The sequence below is a fragment of the Podarcis tiliguerta genome (assembly GCF_965153285.1).
Source record: "Podarcis tiliguerta genome assembly, chromosome: 8".
Lineage (NCBI taxonomy): Eukaryota > Metazoa > Chordata > Lepidosauria > Squamata > Lacertidae > Podarcis > Podarcis tiliguerta.
In genome coordinates, this window is record NC_139541.1 from 3,907,280 (window position 1) to 3,927,274 (window position 19,995).

Sequence of the window (19,995 nt, forward strand, 5' to 3'; positions counted from 1 at the left end):
GGGATTGCAAGTTTTTAAGGGTCGCTGCGGTTGGGCAACAGCCCCCCCCCCCCGCTTGCAGAGACTGGAGATGTCCTGCTCCCCGGCTGGGAAGCTTCGTTCGAAAGCATCAGTTGGGCAACACTTTTATTAGGACAAGGGGGTCCAGTTCCACATCGCCTCCCCACCCCCAAACTCGCACGCACACACACACACACGTATATGCACATTACCTTAAAAGGGCACAAGAACAGAGTTTTGCATGAAATGCGAATGTGCTCATGTACATGTGTAGGTGCAAATTTAAAAATGATTGCTGCCCTTTAGCAGGAATGTGTCTTGCTTGTAGTGGGACAAACTATGACAGATCATACCGTCTGGGAATAGGCTGCCTGCTGCACTGAGTGAAGAATTTCCTTCCCACAGCAACAGTGTCACTTGGCACAGGTCTGGTGCGCAGCAGCTCTTTCCAATATTTCTAATTACTATGAATTATGATTTTACTGAATTGTATCCATTGTTTTGATGTATTTGTTGTTATTGTTTACTTTATTCATACTGTATTTGATATTATAGAGTTTACATACCCACCTCCTAATGCTGTTGTGAATATGTGGAGCCCTGTGGAACGCCCTCCCATCAGATGTCAAGGAAATAAATAACTACCTGACTTTTGGAAAACATCTGAAGGCAGCCCTGTTTAGGGAAGTTTTTAGTGTTTGATGTCTTATCATGTTTTTAATGTTCTGTTGTGAGCCACCCAGAGTGGCTGGGGAAACCCAGCCAGATGGACGGGGTACAAACAATAAATTGATGATGATGAGCTGCTTTGAGCTCAACATTTGTTGTTGGAAAAGCAGAATGCAAATCAAGAATGGGAGCAGGTGTCTAAGATGCAGGGATACTCTTTCTGGTTTCCAGGGTGGTGGGTAATTTTGAGCACCGCCCTGTCAAAAAATTGTGCTTTCCTTCCTTGTGGTTATCTTTAAACCAGACCAGAGGGCCTGTCCTCCTCTGACAAATCTTCAGACTAAGGCCCATCCTCTGTAAAGCAGGGCCCATGGCCAGCCTCATTAGGACCAACCAAAATGTCACTGAACAATGAGCACCGGAAATGCCTTAATCCAGTACATAACTAATACTATGGAATTCACTTTCAGAAGAGGTGGCGGTAGCTCCCACCCTAGCTTTGATAGGAGACAGATTCTTGGAGGATACAGCTATTATTTATTTAGAATACAGCATTTATGTTCTGCTCCATAGCCCCAGGAGGCTCTCGCTGCAGCTTACAAAAGATTTGCACACAACAATTAAATTTGAGGGTAGTATCAGGTGCAGATACTCCACTCCCACGGCATAATAATACAGTGTATGTGAAATATCAACTCCAATAGATCAATGCAAATGAGACATCTGTTATGTAATAGAAGGCAAAAGAAAACAAAAACCCAAGATTAGAAAATTCCCAAACCTGGTACAGTAACCCCTCACTTTACACACATTTGACCTGCACAATTTCAGCCAAACATGGTTGAAGGTGAGCTTGTTGAAACAGCAACAAGTCAATTGGGCAACTCAAGTCTGAAGCAAGGCAGAAAGTTTAAAAGCATTTTTTTGCGCCAGATCCATTTGGGGTTACTAGGTGTGCAAAGAGCTTTTTAAAAAATCACGCCCTATACATGATGTTGGTGATTGGACATGATCCTTGGAACCAAACCCATGTATAAAACGAGGGATTACTGTAAGTTTCATTATAGGGTAGCGCTGGTTCTACATGTTTCAGACCCACACAGCTTCAGTTACATATGAAAACACATTATGATTGGTGCAACTGACAGCATCCCTATAGGACTATAGGAAGAGTTCCCAGGTTACGGAGAAAGCAGCAACTAGTTCATTGAATCTGGTTGCAAACTGGAGTTGAACTGATTTATGAGCCAGAAATCCATTTTGAAAGGAGCAAGTCCATTTTCCTCTTGGGAGGGTCATGTCAAGAGCAGGGGAAAGTAATCTTTATTTAACACACATTTTGAGGTCAGTTTGCTAACATTTGTGGAAGCAGCTTCTGCACTGAGGAGCCTTTTAACTCCCAAACATGACTTTAATAAGAGACATTTCAGGAGACCAGCCAATAAGCGATTATCAATTATGAATTCATTTAATGGCTGGAATGGCTACATCTTGCTGGTAAGCAATCACAAAATGAAAACTACACAGCATTGGTGTGATGTGGTACAAAGTGGTCCTGCCCTGGAACCACAGAGTGAAGGTGAGTAATAAATAAACAATAATAACTGTAACCTGTTGGGTCTCATCTGCTGGCTAAATCGCGAGGCAATAATTCATTTACGGTATGTTGATTAGTATGAGATTGTGTCCTCCTTGCCTGTTAGGTTTCCATCAACAGAGTTTTCAATGGTCCCGTCTGACAATTTTATATCGTCCTTGTTGCTGTGGATAATGAGGACTCTGGACTGGAAAATGAGGCCCTGCATGTCCTTGCAATTGTTGCTGGTAAGATGAATAGTGTAGCCCCTGGCTGGACCTAACAGAGTAATCCAATCCTTGGTGAGTGATGTCAGCTGTAGGGAGGTACTGAGGATGGTAAACAGACGGACCACTGTCATAACAGTTGATGAGGTTTCTGTGATTGGTATGATAGGGTTTTCTGAAAGAGAAAGCACCAAATTTCAGAGCAGAGCCAAGTGGTATTGAAGAGCCTGCACCGCAACACTCCAACCCATGCTGTAATCAGAGCCTTCTAAGTCTGCTTCTTAAAACTTAGGCTATTGAGAGAGTATGTTTCACCAGCTGAGCTGGGTGCAAGTACACCAGGGCAGAGACTGGAGCAACACTAAAGCAGACAAGCTTTCAGCTGTAATTCTGAGTCTGGTACAGGCAGCTGCTTTATCAACCAATGCCGAGCAGAAAGAAAAGCCAGTTTTCTAGTCTTAAAGGTGTCACAAGACTGTTGCTTTTGGTTCAAAAGGCTAAGATGGCCACCCTCTGGAACCAGCTGCTGGGAGGAGCTCCTCATTGTCAGTGATCAATTTCAGATGTCTTTACCCCAGAGCAAAACCATTCCTCCAAACTGTCCATGAACTGCCTCAGGGAAAACTATACCTGTGCAAATAAAGTACTGTAGCTTGTAGGAAAGGAGCCAATTCATTACTCCCTGCCTACTTTATTTAGACCAAAAACATCTACTGTTAGTGCAGCAGCTCAGTTTTCATATCTTGCAGTACTTTGCATTTCTTCAGCTAGCATAGCAGATATAAAATCGTGTTCAGTTGATACACTGCCATTAACAATTGAAAAGTAGACCAGACAGCAATTTAGGCAGGTTAAGTGTATTCTGGGCATTCCAAAATTCTGCAACACAAGGACAAAATCCAGCATTTCATGTAGATACATATTCCAGGAAACCCACCTTTTAGAAACAGCTTATACAAATTAAGCTGACCTATTCCAATTTTATTTGCACAATTTATTCTGAGGATAGAAATGTAATTTTTTGTCCTGCAGGACATGAGCTGCCCTTGACTAGACACAACATGTGTTCAGAAGTTCCCTGGAAGCCCCACTTTCTTACCTCGGTGGGTTTTGTCCACCCCTTCCTCTCCTTGGTGGGAAGTGCCTGTAAAAGAAAGAATGAGAAAGACTGCAAGAACGGTAGGGTTCAAGTGCCCAAACCCAAGTGCCTAAGCCTAAGAGTAAAGTTGCTTTTCGCATTCCTGAAAAGCAACCCTGGCTTTAACTCATATTACTTAGGAGGTGAAGAGATGGCTGCTCATCAAGGGTAGCCTTTGAACCATGTAAATGGCAGGATTCAATCATTTCCCTCAACAGTAGCAGGGTGTCCCTATTCTACGCATAAAGTTCCATTTTCACTTGACCATACTGGATGTCTAGAAAGCAAAAAATGAGACCTTGGTGTTTCCAGGGGGAACTGCTGCAAATGTTGCTGAGTGTATGTTGCTTCAAATGCAGGATTTCCAACAGGGCCATAGTACCCTTTCATCCAACCACGTCCTGAAGCAGCCATATGATGATTCCTTTAAAAAGTGTTTTTTAATGTTAGTAGTTAGGAAAAGTATCGTTTTCATAGGGGTATATTCTTATTATTTATTAAACGTCTATACCGCCCTTTATACCAAGGATCAAATATAAAATATAAAAACACAAAAATATGTATCATAGCAACAAACAAAAACAATACACCCAAACACACAGTTTAAAAGGCCGTAGTTTGTTTAATTAGCCAAAGGCTTGGGAGAAGAGGAATGTTTTTGCCTGGTGCCTAAATAGATGTGACAAAGGCGTCAGGTGAGCCGCCACAGAAAGGGTCCCATGAAGAAGGGACTCAGATGATGATTGCAGGGTTGGGGTCTGCTCATATGGGGAGAGGCAGTCATTGTGGTCCTGTTTATTTATAGGTTGCTAGTTCACAGAAAATATATTGAAGCGGTTTACAATGAAAATACATAAAATCACAGTTAAGAAACATATTGGCAAGCTGACGTCTCATTTGGCTTCCTCTTACAATGAAGTCAGTTCATATGGGGAGGGAAGAACCTTTGGAATAGCCATTAAGGTATTTCCATTGGAAATTGTGAGGCTACAAGTGGGACCTACAACACGTGTAGCAGTGTGGAGTACTTGTGTTCTTCTAGCCAGCAATGACATGCTTTCATTCAGGATATTCCATTCCACTTCTATTCCTCACTCAGTATTCTGCCACTGAGGATGCTCAGTCTTCACTGGGTTGTTTTGAGTCATCCCCCTCATACAGGTCTTTCTGCCTTCTTAATGTTTTCTGTATTTCTGCAATTCCTAGGGTTCTCCCATACATGTGAATACTTTAACTGCTTGTGTAGATAGGGTCAATTTGACTATTTTAAGCATTGGCACTTAAGAAAATGACTTTACTAGTACACAGGGCTATTTGTGGTGTAAAGTTATGAAAAAGGGATCTCCAAAACAGTTGTAGGGAAACAAGAAATGCTTTCAAACAGGTTTCCAACTGCCCCTTTAGGGGACACAGGTGGCACTGTGGTCTAAACCACCAAGCCTCTTGGGCTTGCCGATTGTAAGGTTGGCAGTTTGAATCTGCACGACGGGGTGAGCTCCTGTAGCTTTGTCCCAGCTCCTGCCAACCCAGCAGTTCGAAAGCATGCCTGTGCAAGTAGATACATAGGTACCTCTGCTGCGGGAAGGTAAATGGTGTTTCCATGCGCTCTGGCACATGTCATGGTGTCCTGTTTCGCCAGAAGCGGTTTAGTCATGTTGGCCACATGACCCGGAAAAGCTGTCTGTTGAGAAACGCCAGCTCCCTCGGCCTAAAAGTGCAGATGAGCACTGTACCCCACAGTTGAATCTGACTGGATTTAACCCTCCATGGGTCCTTTACCTTTACCTTTTTACCCTGTTTCCTTTACTTAGAAAACTAAAATCCTGCCTTTCACTGTAAGACTGCAGGGTGGATTACAGTACCTAAAAATAGCTAATGTTAAAGACAGTAAAACATCAACAATCTTCAGTGTTAGAAGGCCTTCAGATGACATTCTCAGTATGGCCTTCTGGGATTGGGAAGGTTTTTAAGGGGTGTGTCCTCCTTTCCTCTGCCCATTACAAATGTGTCCCTTTTGATTTCCTCTGCAGCACGCTGTGTCTGCTATCTTGTAAACTCCTCTGTTGTAATACCTGCCCTGTGTCTGCGGCACAATAATAATAATAATAATAATAATTTATTATTTATACCCCGCCCATCTGGCTGGGTTTCCCCAGCCACTCTGGGCGGCTTCCAAAAGAATATTAAAATACTGTGATACATCAAACATTAAAAGCTTCCCTAAACAGGGCTGCCTTCAGATGTCTTCTAAAAGTCTGGTAGTTGTTGTTCTCTTTGACATCTGGTGGGAGGGCGTTCCACAGGGAGGGCGCCACTACCGAGAAGGCCCTCTGCCTGGTTCCCTGTAACTTGGCTTCTCGCAGTGAGGGAACCGCCAGAAGGCTCTCGGTGTTGGACCTCAGTGTCCGGGTAGAGCGATGGGGGTGGAGACGCTCCTTCAGGTATACTGGACCGAGGCCGTTTAGGGCTTTAAAGGTCAGCACCAACACTTTGAATTGTGCTCGGAAACGTACTGGGAGCCAATGTAGGTCTTTCAAGACCGGTGTTATATGGTCTCGGCGGCTGCTCCCAGTCACCAGTCTGGCCGCTGCATTCTGGATTAGTTGTAGTTTCCGGGTCACCTTCAAAGGTAGCCCCACGTAGAGCGCATTGCAGTAGTCCAAGCGGGAGATAACCAGAGCATGCACCACTCTGGCAAGGCAGTCCGTGGGCAGATAGGGTCTCAGCCTACGTACCAGATGGAGCTGGTACACAGCTGCCCTGGACACGGATTTAACCTGTGCCTCCATGGACAGCTGTGAGTCCAAAATGACTCCCAGGCTGCGCACCTGGTCCTTCAGGGGCACAGTTACCCCATTCAGGACCAGGGAATCCTCCACACCTGCCCGCCTCCTGTCCCCCAGAAACAGTACTTCTGTCTTGTCAGGATTCAATCTCAATCTGTTTGCCGCCATCCATCCTCCAACCGCCTCCAGACACTCACACAGGACCGTCACCGCCTTCACTGGTTCTGATTTGAAAGAGAGGTAGAGCTGGGTATCATCTGCATACTGGGTATCATCTGCATACTGCATACTGACCCAGCCCAAACCTCCTGATGATCTCTCCCAGCGGCTGCATATAGATGTTAAAAAGCATGGGGGAGAGGACAGAACCCTGAGGCACCCCACAAGTGAGAGCCCAGGGGTCTGAACACTCATCCCCCACCACAACTTTCTGAACACGGCCCAGGAGGAAGGAGCGGAACCACTGTATGACAGTGCCCCCAGCTCCCAGCCCCTCAAGACGGTCCAGAAGGATGTTATGGTCGATGGTATCAAACGCCGCTGAGAGATCCAGCAGAACTAGGAAACAGCTCTCACCCTTGTCCCTAGCCCGCCGGAGATCATCAACCAGTGCGACCAAGGCAGTTTCAGTCCCATGATGAGGCCTGAATCCCGACTGGAAGGGATCCAAATGGTCCGCTTCTTCCAGGCGTGCCTGGAGTTGTTCAGCCACCACTCGCTCAATCACCTTGCCCAAGAATGGAAGATTTGAGACTGGGCGATAGTTGGCCATCGTGGCCGCATCTAAAGATGGTTTTTTAAGAAGCGGTTTAATAACCGCCTCTTTCAGCGGGTCTGGGAAGACTCCCTCACGGAGGGAAGCATTCACCACCCCACGAAGCCCATCGCCCAGCCCTTCCCAGCTAGCTTTTATAAGCCAGGATGGGCAAGGATCCAGGAGACAGGTGGTTGGTTTCACTCGTCCAAGCAGCCTGTCCACATCCTCGGAGGTAACAGATTGGAATTGATCCCACGCAATTTGACTAGACAGGACTCTAGCACTCTCCCGCCCCGGCCCTGCTCCCACGGTGGCATCGACCTCTTCCCGAATCTGAGCGACTTTATCTGCAAAAAACTTTGCAAAATCATTGCAGGAGATCATGTGGCCCGTACTGGGCCCCGATGTAGCAGGTGGTTCCGCTAGATTGCGGACCACCTGAAAAAGTCTCCTGCTGCTGTTTTCTGCAGATGCAATAGAGGCGGTGAAGAAAGTCTTCTTCGCCGTCGCTACTGCCACTTGGTAGGCTCGACATTGAGCTCTAACCTGTGTCCGGTCAGCTTCAGAATGGGTCCTCCGCCACCGGCGCTCTAGCCGTCTCAACGATTGTTTCATTGCCCTCAGATCCATGGAAAACCACGGGGCTGTCCGGGCTCCATGCAATCGGAGAGGGCGCTTCGGAGCCAAACAGTCAATAGCCCTGGTTAACTCCACATTCCAGCGGGCCACCAGGGAATCAGCTGAAAGGCCATCAACATGGGATAAAGCATCCCCTACCACTCTCTGGAAACCATTTGGATCCATTAAGTGGCGGGGGCGGACCATCCGAATCGGTCCCACCTCCCTGCAGAGGGGATGGGTCGCGGAGAAGTCAAGTTGCACCAGGAAGTGGTCTGACCATGGCACTTCTTTTGTTTCGCTTTTACTTAGTGTCAGATCACCAACATCCATTGAGGTAAACACCAGGTCCAAGGCATGTCCGCGGCTATGGGTTGGGCCAAACTTATTCAGGGACAGCCCCATGGAGGCCATGCTTTCCACGAAGTCCCGAGCGGCCCCTTGTAAGGTCGTGTCGGCATGGATATTAAAATCCCCTAGGACAACCAAACTAGGTGTCTCCAGGAGGACATCCGCCACGACCTGAAGCAGCTCGGGCAGGGAATCCTTGGTGCAGCGGGGAGGTCGGTACACCAGAAGGAATCCTGTACTGCCCCTATTGCCCAACTTCCAGAACATGCACTCAGAAAACTGGGTCTTCCCAATAGGATGCCTGGTGCAAACTAATGACTTCCTAAAAATCACTGCAACCCCCCCTCTGCAACAAGAGAAATTGCTGATTTGCAAAAGGATCCCAACTCAGGGCCTGTGGGGCTTTTGATCTGAGGCTCCTACAATCCCAGTAGTTTCCTGAACAAGTACTCCGATGGAAAAATTAGTGGCAGATGCTACAACAGAACCTTTTTCTGCAACTAATTCCTGCTTCTTCCAAGCAAAAGCAATATTTAAATAAAGCAAGAGGAACACAAAAATGACTTGCCTTCTTCCAGATCCTCCCCTAAGGGCTTCAATGTAGTTCTTCCTTTCTATTGAGTGCCCCCTGCACCTGTTAAACACTAAGAGAGAAAGCAAGGTTTACAGTGCAATTCTATGCACATTTACTTTGAAGTAAGCCCAATCACATGCAAGATTTGGTGGCAACAGTTATTTCTATAAAAAGACCCCATTCCTCCCATCAAGTCACTTTAAGCATAAGCAGCACCACACCAGGCTATTACCTGCCAATATTCAAATACTTAAAGAGTGTTCCCACATGCACAAAGGCTGTGGCTTTCAAAGTGGGTTCCAGGGAGTCCAGTGATTTCCCCAATGAAACAATCAATAGTAGTTGCAATGGAGTGCTGGGTCTGTGTTCTAGGTGCATTCTAGATTTGCTCAGGGCAATGGGACTCCCAATAGACCTAGCCAGCACTCTTATGTACCCAGGAAAATGTCCCTGAATCCTCAGCCAAGGGTTGAGGTTCTGGGAGAAATGCACACCAGTTCCTAGGTAGATGACTGGATTCAGAAATGGTTTCCTGAAAGCAGGATGCCTGAGAACTACTGTATTATCGTAATTAATCCAACGATCAGATATCCCTATACTGCAGATTGGAAAATGCAGATGGGCAGATGCACTGAGAGAAATGTGGCTTGCCTAAGGCCACTTTAAAAGTTTGTGGCTGAAATGAAACCTGACTTTCCAGCTCACTTATGACATCAGCTTTCAATCCATTTTTAATGGCACAATGGAAAACTTGGGAAGAGTGTATCAGTCTCTACCAGCATATCTGTTTAACTCAATGCAATATAAATTCTACATGTGTCCTTCTAGTAAAGTCTCAATGTTAAGAGGAGAGCTGTGGGTAACTACAACATAAGCTCTAGTTTAACAAAGACTTATGTTGAACCGGTTTTCAACCTGAAGTTAATGAGGCAGCTTTGGGGTGTGGTGGGGGAAACAATCAAATGCCCCAACTCAGCAAAAAAGGACGCAATGCTTACATTCTATTGCCATGTTTGGATCCATTCCTTCAACATCAATTAGGTACCTTAAGAGAACAGCAAGATTTTTAGCTATAGAAAAATGAGCATTCATAAGAACAGAAGTCAATGATAGAAAGTTTGAAGGCAACAGGCTGTATGTAATTTCTTTAAAAACAATAAACCTGTATTTCTCTAGAAATACGAGCATGCTAATACCTAAGATTACTGCCCTGCACTTTGGACCAACAGATAATAGAAGGGGGAAAGGCCCAGAACTGCCTATAAGAGGCACCACCTATATACACGAGAGTTGTATTATTCATCACTTCAGACTACATATTTGAGTTTTTTGTAAGATTTACACCAACTATGTTGGTTTGATCACCCAAAGAGTATTAGAGCTTGCTAAGATTTAAAACTATCTATGGATGCTAGATTTATAGAATTCAAACTTATTTCATTAGATTTATACCTGTTGTTCCTCTTGAAAGGAAGCTCAGGATAGCCAACAACATTCAAAATACTGCACATAATGGAACAGTTGAAACATCACTCAAAACAGAATTAAAAGACAGCAGTGTTTTAGGAACCTACACCATGCTGTCTGCTGTGTTCTATTTTAAAGTGCTGTAAAAGCCATGAGTTGTAGTGAATTATCTTTTACTAGAGTACACCCACTGAAATTAATAAAACTAAATTAGCCATGGCCATTAATTTCAGGGAACCAGGCAGAGGGCCTTCTTGGTGGTGGTGCCTGCCCTGTGGAACGCCCTCCTATCAGATGTCAAGGCAATAAGCTACTATCTCACTTTTAACAGACATCTGAAGGCATCCCTGCTTAGGGAAGTTTTTAATTTTTAATGCTGTATTGTGCTTTTAATATCTGGTTGGAAGCCACCCAGAGTGGCTGGGGAGGCCCAGCCAGATGGGCGGGGTATAAATATATTATTATTATTATTATTATTATTACTATTATTATTATTTTACTCTAAGTAAAAGTTAGTTTAATCCCATCTCATAATTATTCTGAAGGAGTGTATTAATAAAGGTTTGAATGAAGGGTATTCTGAATCTATGTTTTGGGGTCAGCTGGGAAGTCTCCATGGTCTCCTGGCCAGCTTAAAAAAACCTAAAATTGAAATAAACCCTGTTGGATAACAGTGATAGCCTGGCTAAATCCACAAAACCATACTAAGAAATAAAACATCACCTCACTCTTAGAAGTATAATTATGTAGGACAGTTTCCCCCAACCTTTTCAAACTCAGAACATACCTTTAATTCCAAGTTGCAACTTAGGCAAATTTGATAAATATAGAATATGGGCCCTGTGGCCACATCTCCTTTTATCTCTTCTTAAAACTATTAAAACTACAGGGAAATAATCGGACTGCTGACATGACCCATCTTTGGTTAAGCTATGATCCAGCTTCACGTCACAACCCACCAGCTTAACTGACTAATGCATGGAAGACAGCCCTTTTATGTAAACATGTAAACAAATGAACACTTCTATCCAGGAGGATTTATTGAATTTACACTGAAGCAAGAACCCTTGTGGCAGATACTCAATTATTCATTTTTATAACATGTTCCAACTATCAAACCAGACTGCTGACCTGGATTTGTTTCAAGAGCAACTTACCTGCAAACAAGGTAACCAGTTCGATTCAAACCATGTGTGCAGTGAACTCCAATAAGCTTGTCTAGGGAAATTGGAAGCACAAACTGGTTTAACAAAGGCTCAGTTTCAGAGGCAACTTTATTCTTCATCAAGTTGCTTGTCAGGTACTGTCTGACATTTGCCACAATTGTTTGGAGATAATGATATTTATGGTCAAGTGTTAGATAAAACACTAATCTCTGCAGTGCACAAACACCGTTATACACAGCAACTCTGAAAAAGCAAATTCATGTAAAGTTTTGCCATGCCTCAGAAGCTAGAAAGAGTACCCTAGTGCTTCCTTTCATAAAGAGCAGGAACTTAGCTTCCAGATTGGCTGCCAAGGGTAGATTGGCATGTTTCAAGAAGAGAACAATTCCTCCTCTCTCCCCTCCTTCCTCCCTTCCCCAATATCCACCTTTAAACTGCAAGCCAGTGGGGACAGGAACATGCCTGTTTCCACCATGTACATTTTCACCATGGCATGGTTCAGCCAGCCAACCAGCTAAAGCATCTATCCAACTACCGTATTTTTCGCCCCATAGGACGCACTTTTTCCCCTCCAAAGATGAAGGGGAAATGTGTGTGCGTCCTATGGGGCAAATGCAGGCATTTGCTGAAGCCTGGAGAGCGAGAGGGGTCGGTGCGCACCGACCCCTCTCGCTCTCCAGGCTTGCGGAGAGTTGCCTGCATGCCGAAGGCTGGGCGCGCTGAGCTCAGCGTGCCCAGACTTTGCGCGGCTCTCCGCAAGGCACGGGAGCCCTGCGCTGGGCTCCCACGGCTTGCAGAGAGTTGCCTGTTCTGGGGGCTGGGTCGGGGGAAGCTCGGGCTTCCCCTGCCCCAGCCCCGCACCTGGGGGAAAAATAATTTCCCCCCTTTATTTCCCCCCCAAAAAAACTAGGTGTGCCTTATGGGACGGTGCGTCCTATAGGGCGGAAAACACGGTAAAATAAAAAAGACATGCCACACAATCGCTAATGGCTACCTTCATAATTGCTCTGCTGTCTTAGATAAATCCATCAAATCATGCTCACCATTATGTTGATTCTCCATCAGGAACTTTTTAACGGCACTTTTAAATTCAAACACTGTCTCATTGTTTGGTACTTCATGGCCAACAGTTACTATTTTGCAGTACTGCGTCGTGCCTAGGAGCTCCTGCAAGAACATATGAAACACAAATAGTTGCAATGTACACCAAACAAACCAACCACACAGGACTATTCCCGGGTTTAAATGCAGAAATTATTTTTTAAAATTGCAGCACACATCTCCATACTTTCAGCACTCACTTTCTTCCTAGGCAGCTCAGAAAGGAACCCCCTCACCCACCTAGTCTGACTAGAGTCAAGCCAGCAAACCAGTTAGAAATTCTCCCTGGGTCACAAAAGGAATTTTTTAAAAAATGCTCCTTCTGTAGCCCTGCCCACTACCCTAAAGCAGGCGCGAAGAATCTTTTTGGCCCAGTAGGTCAGATCTTTATCATTCCCTACCTCATGGGCCAACTTTGACAGGTGGGTGATTAACCCAGATGTCGAAGTTAACCCACAGCGGTGAGGTGAGATTGTGACCAACCAGAACTGAACTTGATTCTCCTTTCTGCAGGATGTTGCATATGACATCAGGTGTGGGATAGGCAGGTGTGGTTTTAGGCAAACAGTGCAGTAAACCAAATTTAGTCCATGGGCTGCAAGTTTGCCACACCTGCCCTAAAGCCAACCACCATCTTCTGTAGGTCAGTTACTGGATCATGCAGTGTTCTTGCAGGTCTGGAGACCATGATGCAAAGTCACAGGATACTCCTATAGCCTATAAGTCAGCTGTTCACATGACCGTATCATACAAATATAGCCAAAACCAACTTGCTTTTAATAGCTTCCTAGAAAACAGCTATGCCCAGGATTGATTATAAACCCCACCCCTCTTTTCAGGCAGAAAACTCAGCCTGTTGTCATGTTGTTTGCAGAGGAATGAAAATCAGAGGAATATTTCCACTCATCTTGACAAGAAACCCCCCAGAGTGTCATATCTACTTGACATCTGAGCCCCTAAATACACACCACATTTTTAAAAGTCCACATGGCACTGCTTATAGCTACTGCATGCTGAAAAGGAACTTTAATTCATTTTTTCAAAGTTTCATTTCAGTTCTTAGCAGAACAATTTTTCAGCAAACAGGATTCTAGTGCTAACAACCAATTCCACATTGAGAAAGCTACGAGAGACAGTATCTACCCCTTTCACATAAGTTTGGGAAACTGAACTTACCTCTGGCTCATAATAGCGGGTGGTGTATGTTAAATCAATGACCAAGCCAAGTTCTTCTTTCTGTTCCGTAACCTGATTAATAAGGTCTAATGGAGAAAACCGTTCATTTGGAGCAAGTTTCCAATCAAAAGTCTGAAAAGAAAGTAGAGTATTCAACCAACAGTTATACGATGCTGTTAAACTCTAAGGGTAGTGTCTAACAAAGTAGCACAAGGATTTCAGTTTGCACAATGAAATTTCCATTGCACAGGCAGAAATACTTTCACAAATGGAACTACTTCACTGGATGCTGCATCTAGACCCCCTGACAAGCATCCAACGGAGAGTACAACTGTATTTGGATAGTCTTATATTGCTTATGTTTACTACACATAGTATTAAAGCTATTTCAGCACTCCAAGACACTCAAAATCTTACACTGAACTAAAATTACCAGAAATAATGGTAATCATAGTATCTTGTGACCCGGTGTTTTTGTGTGTGTGTGTGTGTGTTTTTTTGTGTGTTTTTTTACAGTTTTAGGCCAGTCATAAGAACTGGGATAGATTGAGGGCACAAGGAGAAGGACACGGCAGAGGACGAGAAGGGTGGATAGTGTTCTCAAAGCTACCAACATGAGTTTGACCAAACTGCGGGAGGCAGTGGAAGACAGGAGTGCCTGGCTTGCATGGGGTCACGAAAAGGCGGACACGACTAAATGACCAAACAACAACAACAAGAACTGGGATGTTTATCCTTGCAGCTGGGAACTGGCAAGGCTAGATAAGCTAAATTAGAATATTACGAATAGAACCTTAGATACAATTACCCTATACACTAGTCACAGGGGTCAGCAACCTTTTTCAGCCGTGGGCCGGTCCACTGTCCCTCAGACCATGTGGTAGGCCGGACTATATTTTTTTTTGGGGGGGCACGATTTCCTATGCCCCACAAATAACCCAGAGATGCATTTTAAATAAAAGCACACATTCGACATGTAAAAACACCAGGCAGGCCCCACAAATAACCCAGATGCAGTTTAAATAAAAGGACACATGCTACTCATATAAAAACACACTTATTCCTGGACCGTCCATGGGCCGGATTGAGAAGGTGATTGGGCCGCATCCGGCCCATGGGCCGTAGTTTGCCTACCCCTGCACTAGTGGTTCCTAAAGTAGCCAGTTGTGCACCTGGGGCTGCAGTTATTACGTGAGGTGGAGTTAAGAGGCAAGGGGGAAGAAAGGGAGCAAGGGAGGTGTGAATAACCATCAAAATAGGCTTGCCATATTTCGAACAGTGAAAATCCGGACAGAAAAGTTGTTGAGTTCTTTTGGCAAAGGTTTTTTTTTGGGGGGGGGGGAGGGCAAAGTGGTTGGAGCTATTTTGATGGATAAATAGCAAAAACAGCACTGCCGACATGGGCTGCCATAAGTCTGGATTTTCCCGGACATTTTTATTGATTTCCACCCGAACACTGCTGCCGACTGCACTATTCCAGATATGTCCGGGAAAATCAGGACATATGCCAAGCCTATATCAGCCTGGATCAAGTTAATCAATTTTGCTGAATTTATGAAACTAAATAGTTTTAATAGGCTTGCCATATTTCAAACAGTGAAAATCCAGACAAAAAAGTTGTTGAGATATGTCCAGGGAAATCTGGACGTAGGGCCAAGCCTATATCAAACTGCTGAATTTATTAAATTAAATAGTTTTAATTGATTTTAAATAAATGTGCAATTAATTGCCACTGTCTTGAAATTTATTGTGTCCCTATTTTCCTTGGTGGGTCGTGCAAACCTCTGTGCTTTCTATAGGCTAGGGGGCACTGGAACTAAGGGAATAGTGGCCCAAAAATTTCTGGGAACCACTGCTATACACCGAACTTTGCTCAGATGAAAACATGAGCTCTGGAATTTGGACTAAAGCACAATGCAAACAGACCAAGAGCAACCTTACATTTACATAACACATAGCGCCACCCCAAAAAAACTGCATGCCATACCTACCTTCTTAAGTGGAACTTTAAAAGCTATAAAGCGTGTTCCAGGTATTCTCTTTCCAAGAGGTATGTAATTAGTCCATCTAGAAGAGAGACCTTATACTTAAAAGTGAAATGAAATGAAATTTACTGCTTCTGCATAAATATGATGGAGAAAGCAGACACAATTCAACAGGAGAAGATGTCTGTTCAGCACAGGGATTTGCCTTTTTTGGCAACATTAAAACACCATTCACATTAACAGCATCTAAACGACAGCTATACATACAAAAGCTAGATCCCAATCTATTCCTCTGTAAGACAACCATAAAATACAGCCTAGGATGGGAGGAGGGATAATGCAGGCTTGACCCTCAAAAACTGGGTCAACGGAACCCCTGTGCAAAATGAGGATTGCCTGTGTGCAGGTCCTGGGCTGCCCAGATGACAAGGCTCACTGGTGCGGTCCAGAGCAAAACACAGCATGCTATGCGTTTTTGTGTTTTTATACTGTCAACCGCCCTGTGATCTTCAGGTGATGGGCAGTATATAAATTTAATTAATAATAAAAATAACAACAACATACCCCTATGAAAGCAATACTTTTCCTAATTACTAACATTGATTTTTTTAAAAAAGGAATCATCATTTGGCTGCTTTGGGGTGTGATTGGATGAAATGGCATTATGGCACTGTTGGAAATCCTGGATTTCAAGTACTGTGGTACCTCGGTTTAAGAACAGTCCTGTTTACGAAAGATTCGGCATACGAACTCCGCAAAACTGGAAGTAGTGTCCCAGTTTGCAAATTTTACCTTGGTCTAAGAACAGAATCTGAATGGTGGAAGGGCACCAGCAGTGGGAGGCCTCATTAGGGAACGCACACTTCAGAAGGTCATCAGCTCAAATCCCCGCGACGGGGTGAGCTCCCATTGCTCGGTCCCTGCTCCTGCCGACCTAGCAGTTCGAAAGCACATCAAAGTGCAAGTAGATAAACGGGTAAACAGTGTTTCTGTGTGCTGCTCTGGTTCGCCAGAAGCGGCTTAGTCATGCTGGCCACATGACCCAGAAGCTGTCTGCGGACAAACTCCAGCTCCCTTGGCCTATAGAGCGAGATGAGCACACAACCCCAGAATCGTCCGCGACTGGACCTAACGATCAGGGGTCCCTTTACCTTTATGGCCAAGTGACAATGGAACTTTATGGGCAGGATTGGGGCACCCTGCTACCGTTGGGAGAAATGGTTGACTCCTGCCATATACAGTGGTACCTTGGGTTAAGAACTTAATTCGTTCCAGGTGTCTGTTCTTAACCTGAAACTGTTCTTAACCTGAAGCACCACTTTAGCTAATGGGGCCTCCTGCCGCTGCTGGAGCAGGATTTCTGTTCTCATCCTGAAGCAAAGTTCTTAACCCGAGGTACTATTTCTGGGTTAGCAGAGTCTGGAACCTGAAGTGTCTGTAACCCGAGGTACTACTGTATATGGTTCAAAGGCCATACGTGATGCGGAAAACATTCCTCTACTCCCTGGCCTTTGGCTAATTAAACAATCTATGGCTTTTTATATTGTGTATGGGGGGGGAGTTATTGGTTTTGTTTCGTGTTATGTTCCTTGTTTTGTTATGTGTTTTTGTGTTGTAAACCACCCTGTCATCCTCGGATGAAGAGAGGTATATAACAGATATACATGAATACAAGCTCCCACGAGCCTCCCACGCGAGAGGCTGACCGAGACGGAGGGAGAGGTTCTCACCCCAGCTCCAGCGCCTCACTACAACGGGGCGCGGGAGGGCCTGTCCGGGGCTCCCCGTCCACCCCGGGCGAGGCAGGTACAGCTCACCTGTCCGGGACTCCGTTCTTACTCTTCTTCCCCATGGCTCTGAGGCCCCCCAAGGTTTCGCTCTCCACGCCGAGCCACCCGCTATCGGGCCGGGAAGCTGCAGTTGCTCCTTCAGCACTTCCGGTTCCCACGCCCGGCACGAAAAGCAACGACGAGCCCCGGCGCTCGAATGACGTCATCACCGCGGGCCGTCGAGAAGGGTGTCCCTTGCGCGACGCCCGCCTCCAGCAGCGGCCCCTGCAGGCTAGTTAGGAGAACTGCGCCTTTCCTTCTCCGCCGGGAGCATCAATGTGTGAATGGTGCTCGTGCGCAGGACGGAGACGAAACGTCGCTTTCCCCTTCCCTGGTCTTATTTCGCTTCGAGAATCACCTTCCTCTCGGACTCGGTTCATCTGGGAAGGGGGTCCCGAGTCGGGCCGAGGACTAAAGCAGCGAGCCCGCTTTCTCAGGCGGCGCTTCTCCGCTGCGTTTGGAAACCATGAGGAAGACTAATGGAGGGATGTGGCATGTTTAGCCTGCAAAAGAGAAGGCTGAGGGGAGAAATTCAAATATTCAAGGGCTGCCACATGAAGAGGGGACCTGCCTGCTTCCCCTGGAGGCTGGACCTGGACCAATGGCTTCAAGTTTCAAGAAAGGCGATTCCGACTAAACACCAGGAAGAACTTTCTGGCGGTAGGAGCTGTTGGACAGCAGAAAGGACTCCCTCGGAATGTGGTGGACTTGCCTTCCTGGGAGGTTTTTAACAAGAGGCTGGGTGCAGTGGCGTAGCGTGGGTTGTCAGCACCCGGGGCAAGGCAAGTAATTTGCACCCCCTAACCCGTGGATTTGCGCCTCTTAACCCTAACCCCCAGATGTTGCCCCCGGTGCAGCCGGCCCCCTCTGCACCCCCCACGCCACGCCACTGGCTGGGTGGCCACCTGTCATGCACGCTTTAATTCCTGCATTGCGGGGGGGTTGGGACCCTCGGGGTTCCTTCCGACTCGACCATTCTGTGATTCATGCCTTTTGCTTGTCTGCAGGGATCTCCTGAACAAAACCAGCAGCAACCGTTGCATAGAGATCCCTGGCGCCTGCAAATCTCAGTCCCGTCTTCACCCGCGGGGCTAAGAGGCCGCCCGAGCTGTGCGCGTTCCTCCCGACCAAAGGGAGGCTCCCCCTGACTCAGCGCGGGATCCGCCGGCCGGGTTTTCCTTCTCTCCCTCCCCTTTCGAAGTCTCGGGCGGCTCCGGGGAGGGGAGAGCGCCGCGCATGCGCAAATGCGCCCCCCGAGGCCTGAGGCCTGCCCTGCCTGGAGTCCGGCGAGGGGCTCCGGGGCTCCGGTCTTGCGTTTTTTCTCTGGCCGGAGGTGGGTGAGGAATAGCTGCTCCTTCTCTGGGTCCACAAAGAGGTTCTGATATCAAGCGCTCATTTCTGACGGAAGCTCCAGATTTGGCGGGGGGGGGGAGCAGAAGACTCTCTGGGCTCTTTGTACATGCTCAGGGGCTCTTGATGCTGCTGCTCTTCGAACTTGGGTGCGCTTCTCGGCTGCTTCTGAGCGGCTTCAGTGGCCTTGGCCAGAGGTTGGAGAGAGCGGCGGGGCGATCCTATAATTTTTAGGTACAACCTCTGAGGTAGGTTAGGCTGAAAGCGAATTACTGGTCCCGTATCGTGCATTGAACTTCGAGAATAATCAGAGATTTTAACCTGGGTCATACTTTAACCCAGTGGTTCTTAACCTGGTCTGGGCACAGGACCCTTGGAGAATCAGGTGAAAGCCACGGACTCCCTCTCTAGAAATATGCACATAAACATACACAAAACTCTGCATGTGGTTGGCTTTTTTTATTGTATTGTTTTGTGTTGATTTCTGTGCCTGATTCATAGGTCATGGAGATAATGACTCGGTTGGAGTACGTGAGCAAAATGGGAGCATTGGCTCTGTATGTACATTGTTGTTTTCATTTGATGGCTGAACATGTGCTTAACATGGGTAAGAAGCAGATTATTTCACACTGTTTACTCTTTCTTTATCCTTCTCTAGCAGCAAGAATGTGGAGCCGTAAGAGTTTATTGTGCCAGTGCTAGTGGCAGAGACATACGACCTAGACATGTCTTACCGAGGCACTGAGCGAGACTTCCAAACCTCGGCACGGAGGATGGGGACCTCTCTGCTTTTTCAGCTGTCAGTCCATGAGAGAGAACTAGACCTGGTCTTCCTGGACCACAGCTATGCCAAGCCATGGAGCGCCCACCCCGATGCCAGCAATGCCCGTCCCACTCGTCTGCTGTTCGTCACTCCTAAGAGACACCAAGATAGCAACGCCATGTGAGTTTTACTTTTATGTGAGAGTTACTAGGCATATTTTGTGTGCAGGTATCTGTAATTGCTTTATTTGCCACCCTTCTTCTGAGGATTTGCATGTGCTTCTTTCAAATTAAGCTGAAAGGTTGAGCAGTGGCATCAACACTTATGCTGGACCAGGAGATGGGAACTTCCTGCAGGAACTCAGGAACTTCCTGCAGCCAATCAGAAGCCATGATTTGGTTTTCGAATATTTTGGAAGTCGAACGGACTTCCAGAATGGATTCTGTTCGACTTCCAAGGTAC

The 19,995-nt window shown here is 46.1% G+C and overlaps 2 protein-coding genes across 2 annotated transcripts in view; one reads left to right on the forward strand and one right to left on the reverse strand.

Moving 5' to 3' along the window:
- Positions 1–1,183: 1,183 nt before the first annotated feature.
- Positions 1,184–18,541, reverse strand: DUSP11 (dual specificity phosphatase 11). The gene is made up of 11 exons (XM_083454171.1): positions 18,326–18,541; positions 17,409–18,158; positions 15,598–15,673; positions 13,607–13,738; positions 12,373–12,496; positions 11,321–11,381; positions 9,695–9,741; positions 8,691–8,766; positions 3,909–4,034; positions 3,572–3,616; positions 1,184–2,647 (listed from the first exon to the last, which is right to left on the reverse strand). Exons 2-11 carry the CDS (start codon positions 17,585–17,587, stop codon positions 2,392–2,394), a joined length of 1,122 nt encoding a protein of 373 aa, XP_083310297.1. The 5' UTR covers positions 17,588–18,158; positions 18,326–18,541; the 3' UTR covers positions 1,184–2,391.
- Positions 18,542–18,620: 79 nt separating this feature from the next.
- KANSL3 (KAT8 regulatory NSL complex subunit 3) overlaps positions 18,621–19,995 on the forward strand; it is a 31,622-nt gene continuing 30,247 nt past the window's right edge. Inside the window, exons 1-2 of the mRNA XM_083454428.1 lie at positions 18,621–18,753; positions 19,429–19,713. Coding sequence (XP_083310554.1) covers positions 19,496–19,713 — 218 coding nt within the window. The 5' untranslated portion in view covers positions 18,621–18,753; positions 19,429–19,495. The remainder of the gene's footprint in view (positions 18,754–19,428; positions 19,714–19,995) is intronic.

Coding starts and splice junctions, on each gene's coding strand:
- DUSP11 (XM_083454171.1), bottom strand. CDS start 17,587: ATGACGTCATTCGAGCGCCGGGGCTCGTCGTTGCTTTTCGTGCCGGGC. Junction 13,739..15,597: donor TTAAAGTTCCACTTAAGAAG/GTAGGTATGGCA, acceptor CTTTCTTTTCAG/ACTTTTGATTGGAAACTTGC. Junction 11,382..12,372: donor GATGGAGAATCAACATAATG/GTGAGCATGATT, acceptor CAATTTCCCTAG/ACAAGCTTATTGGAGTTCAC.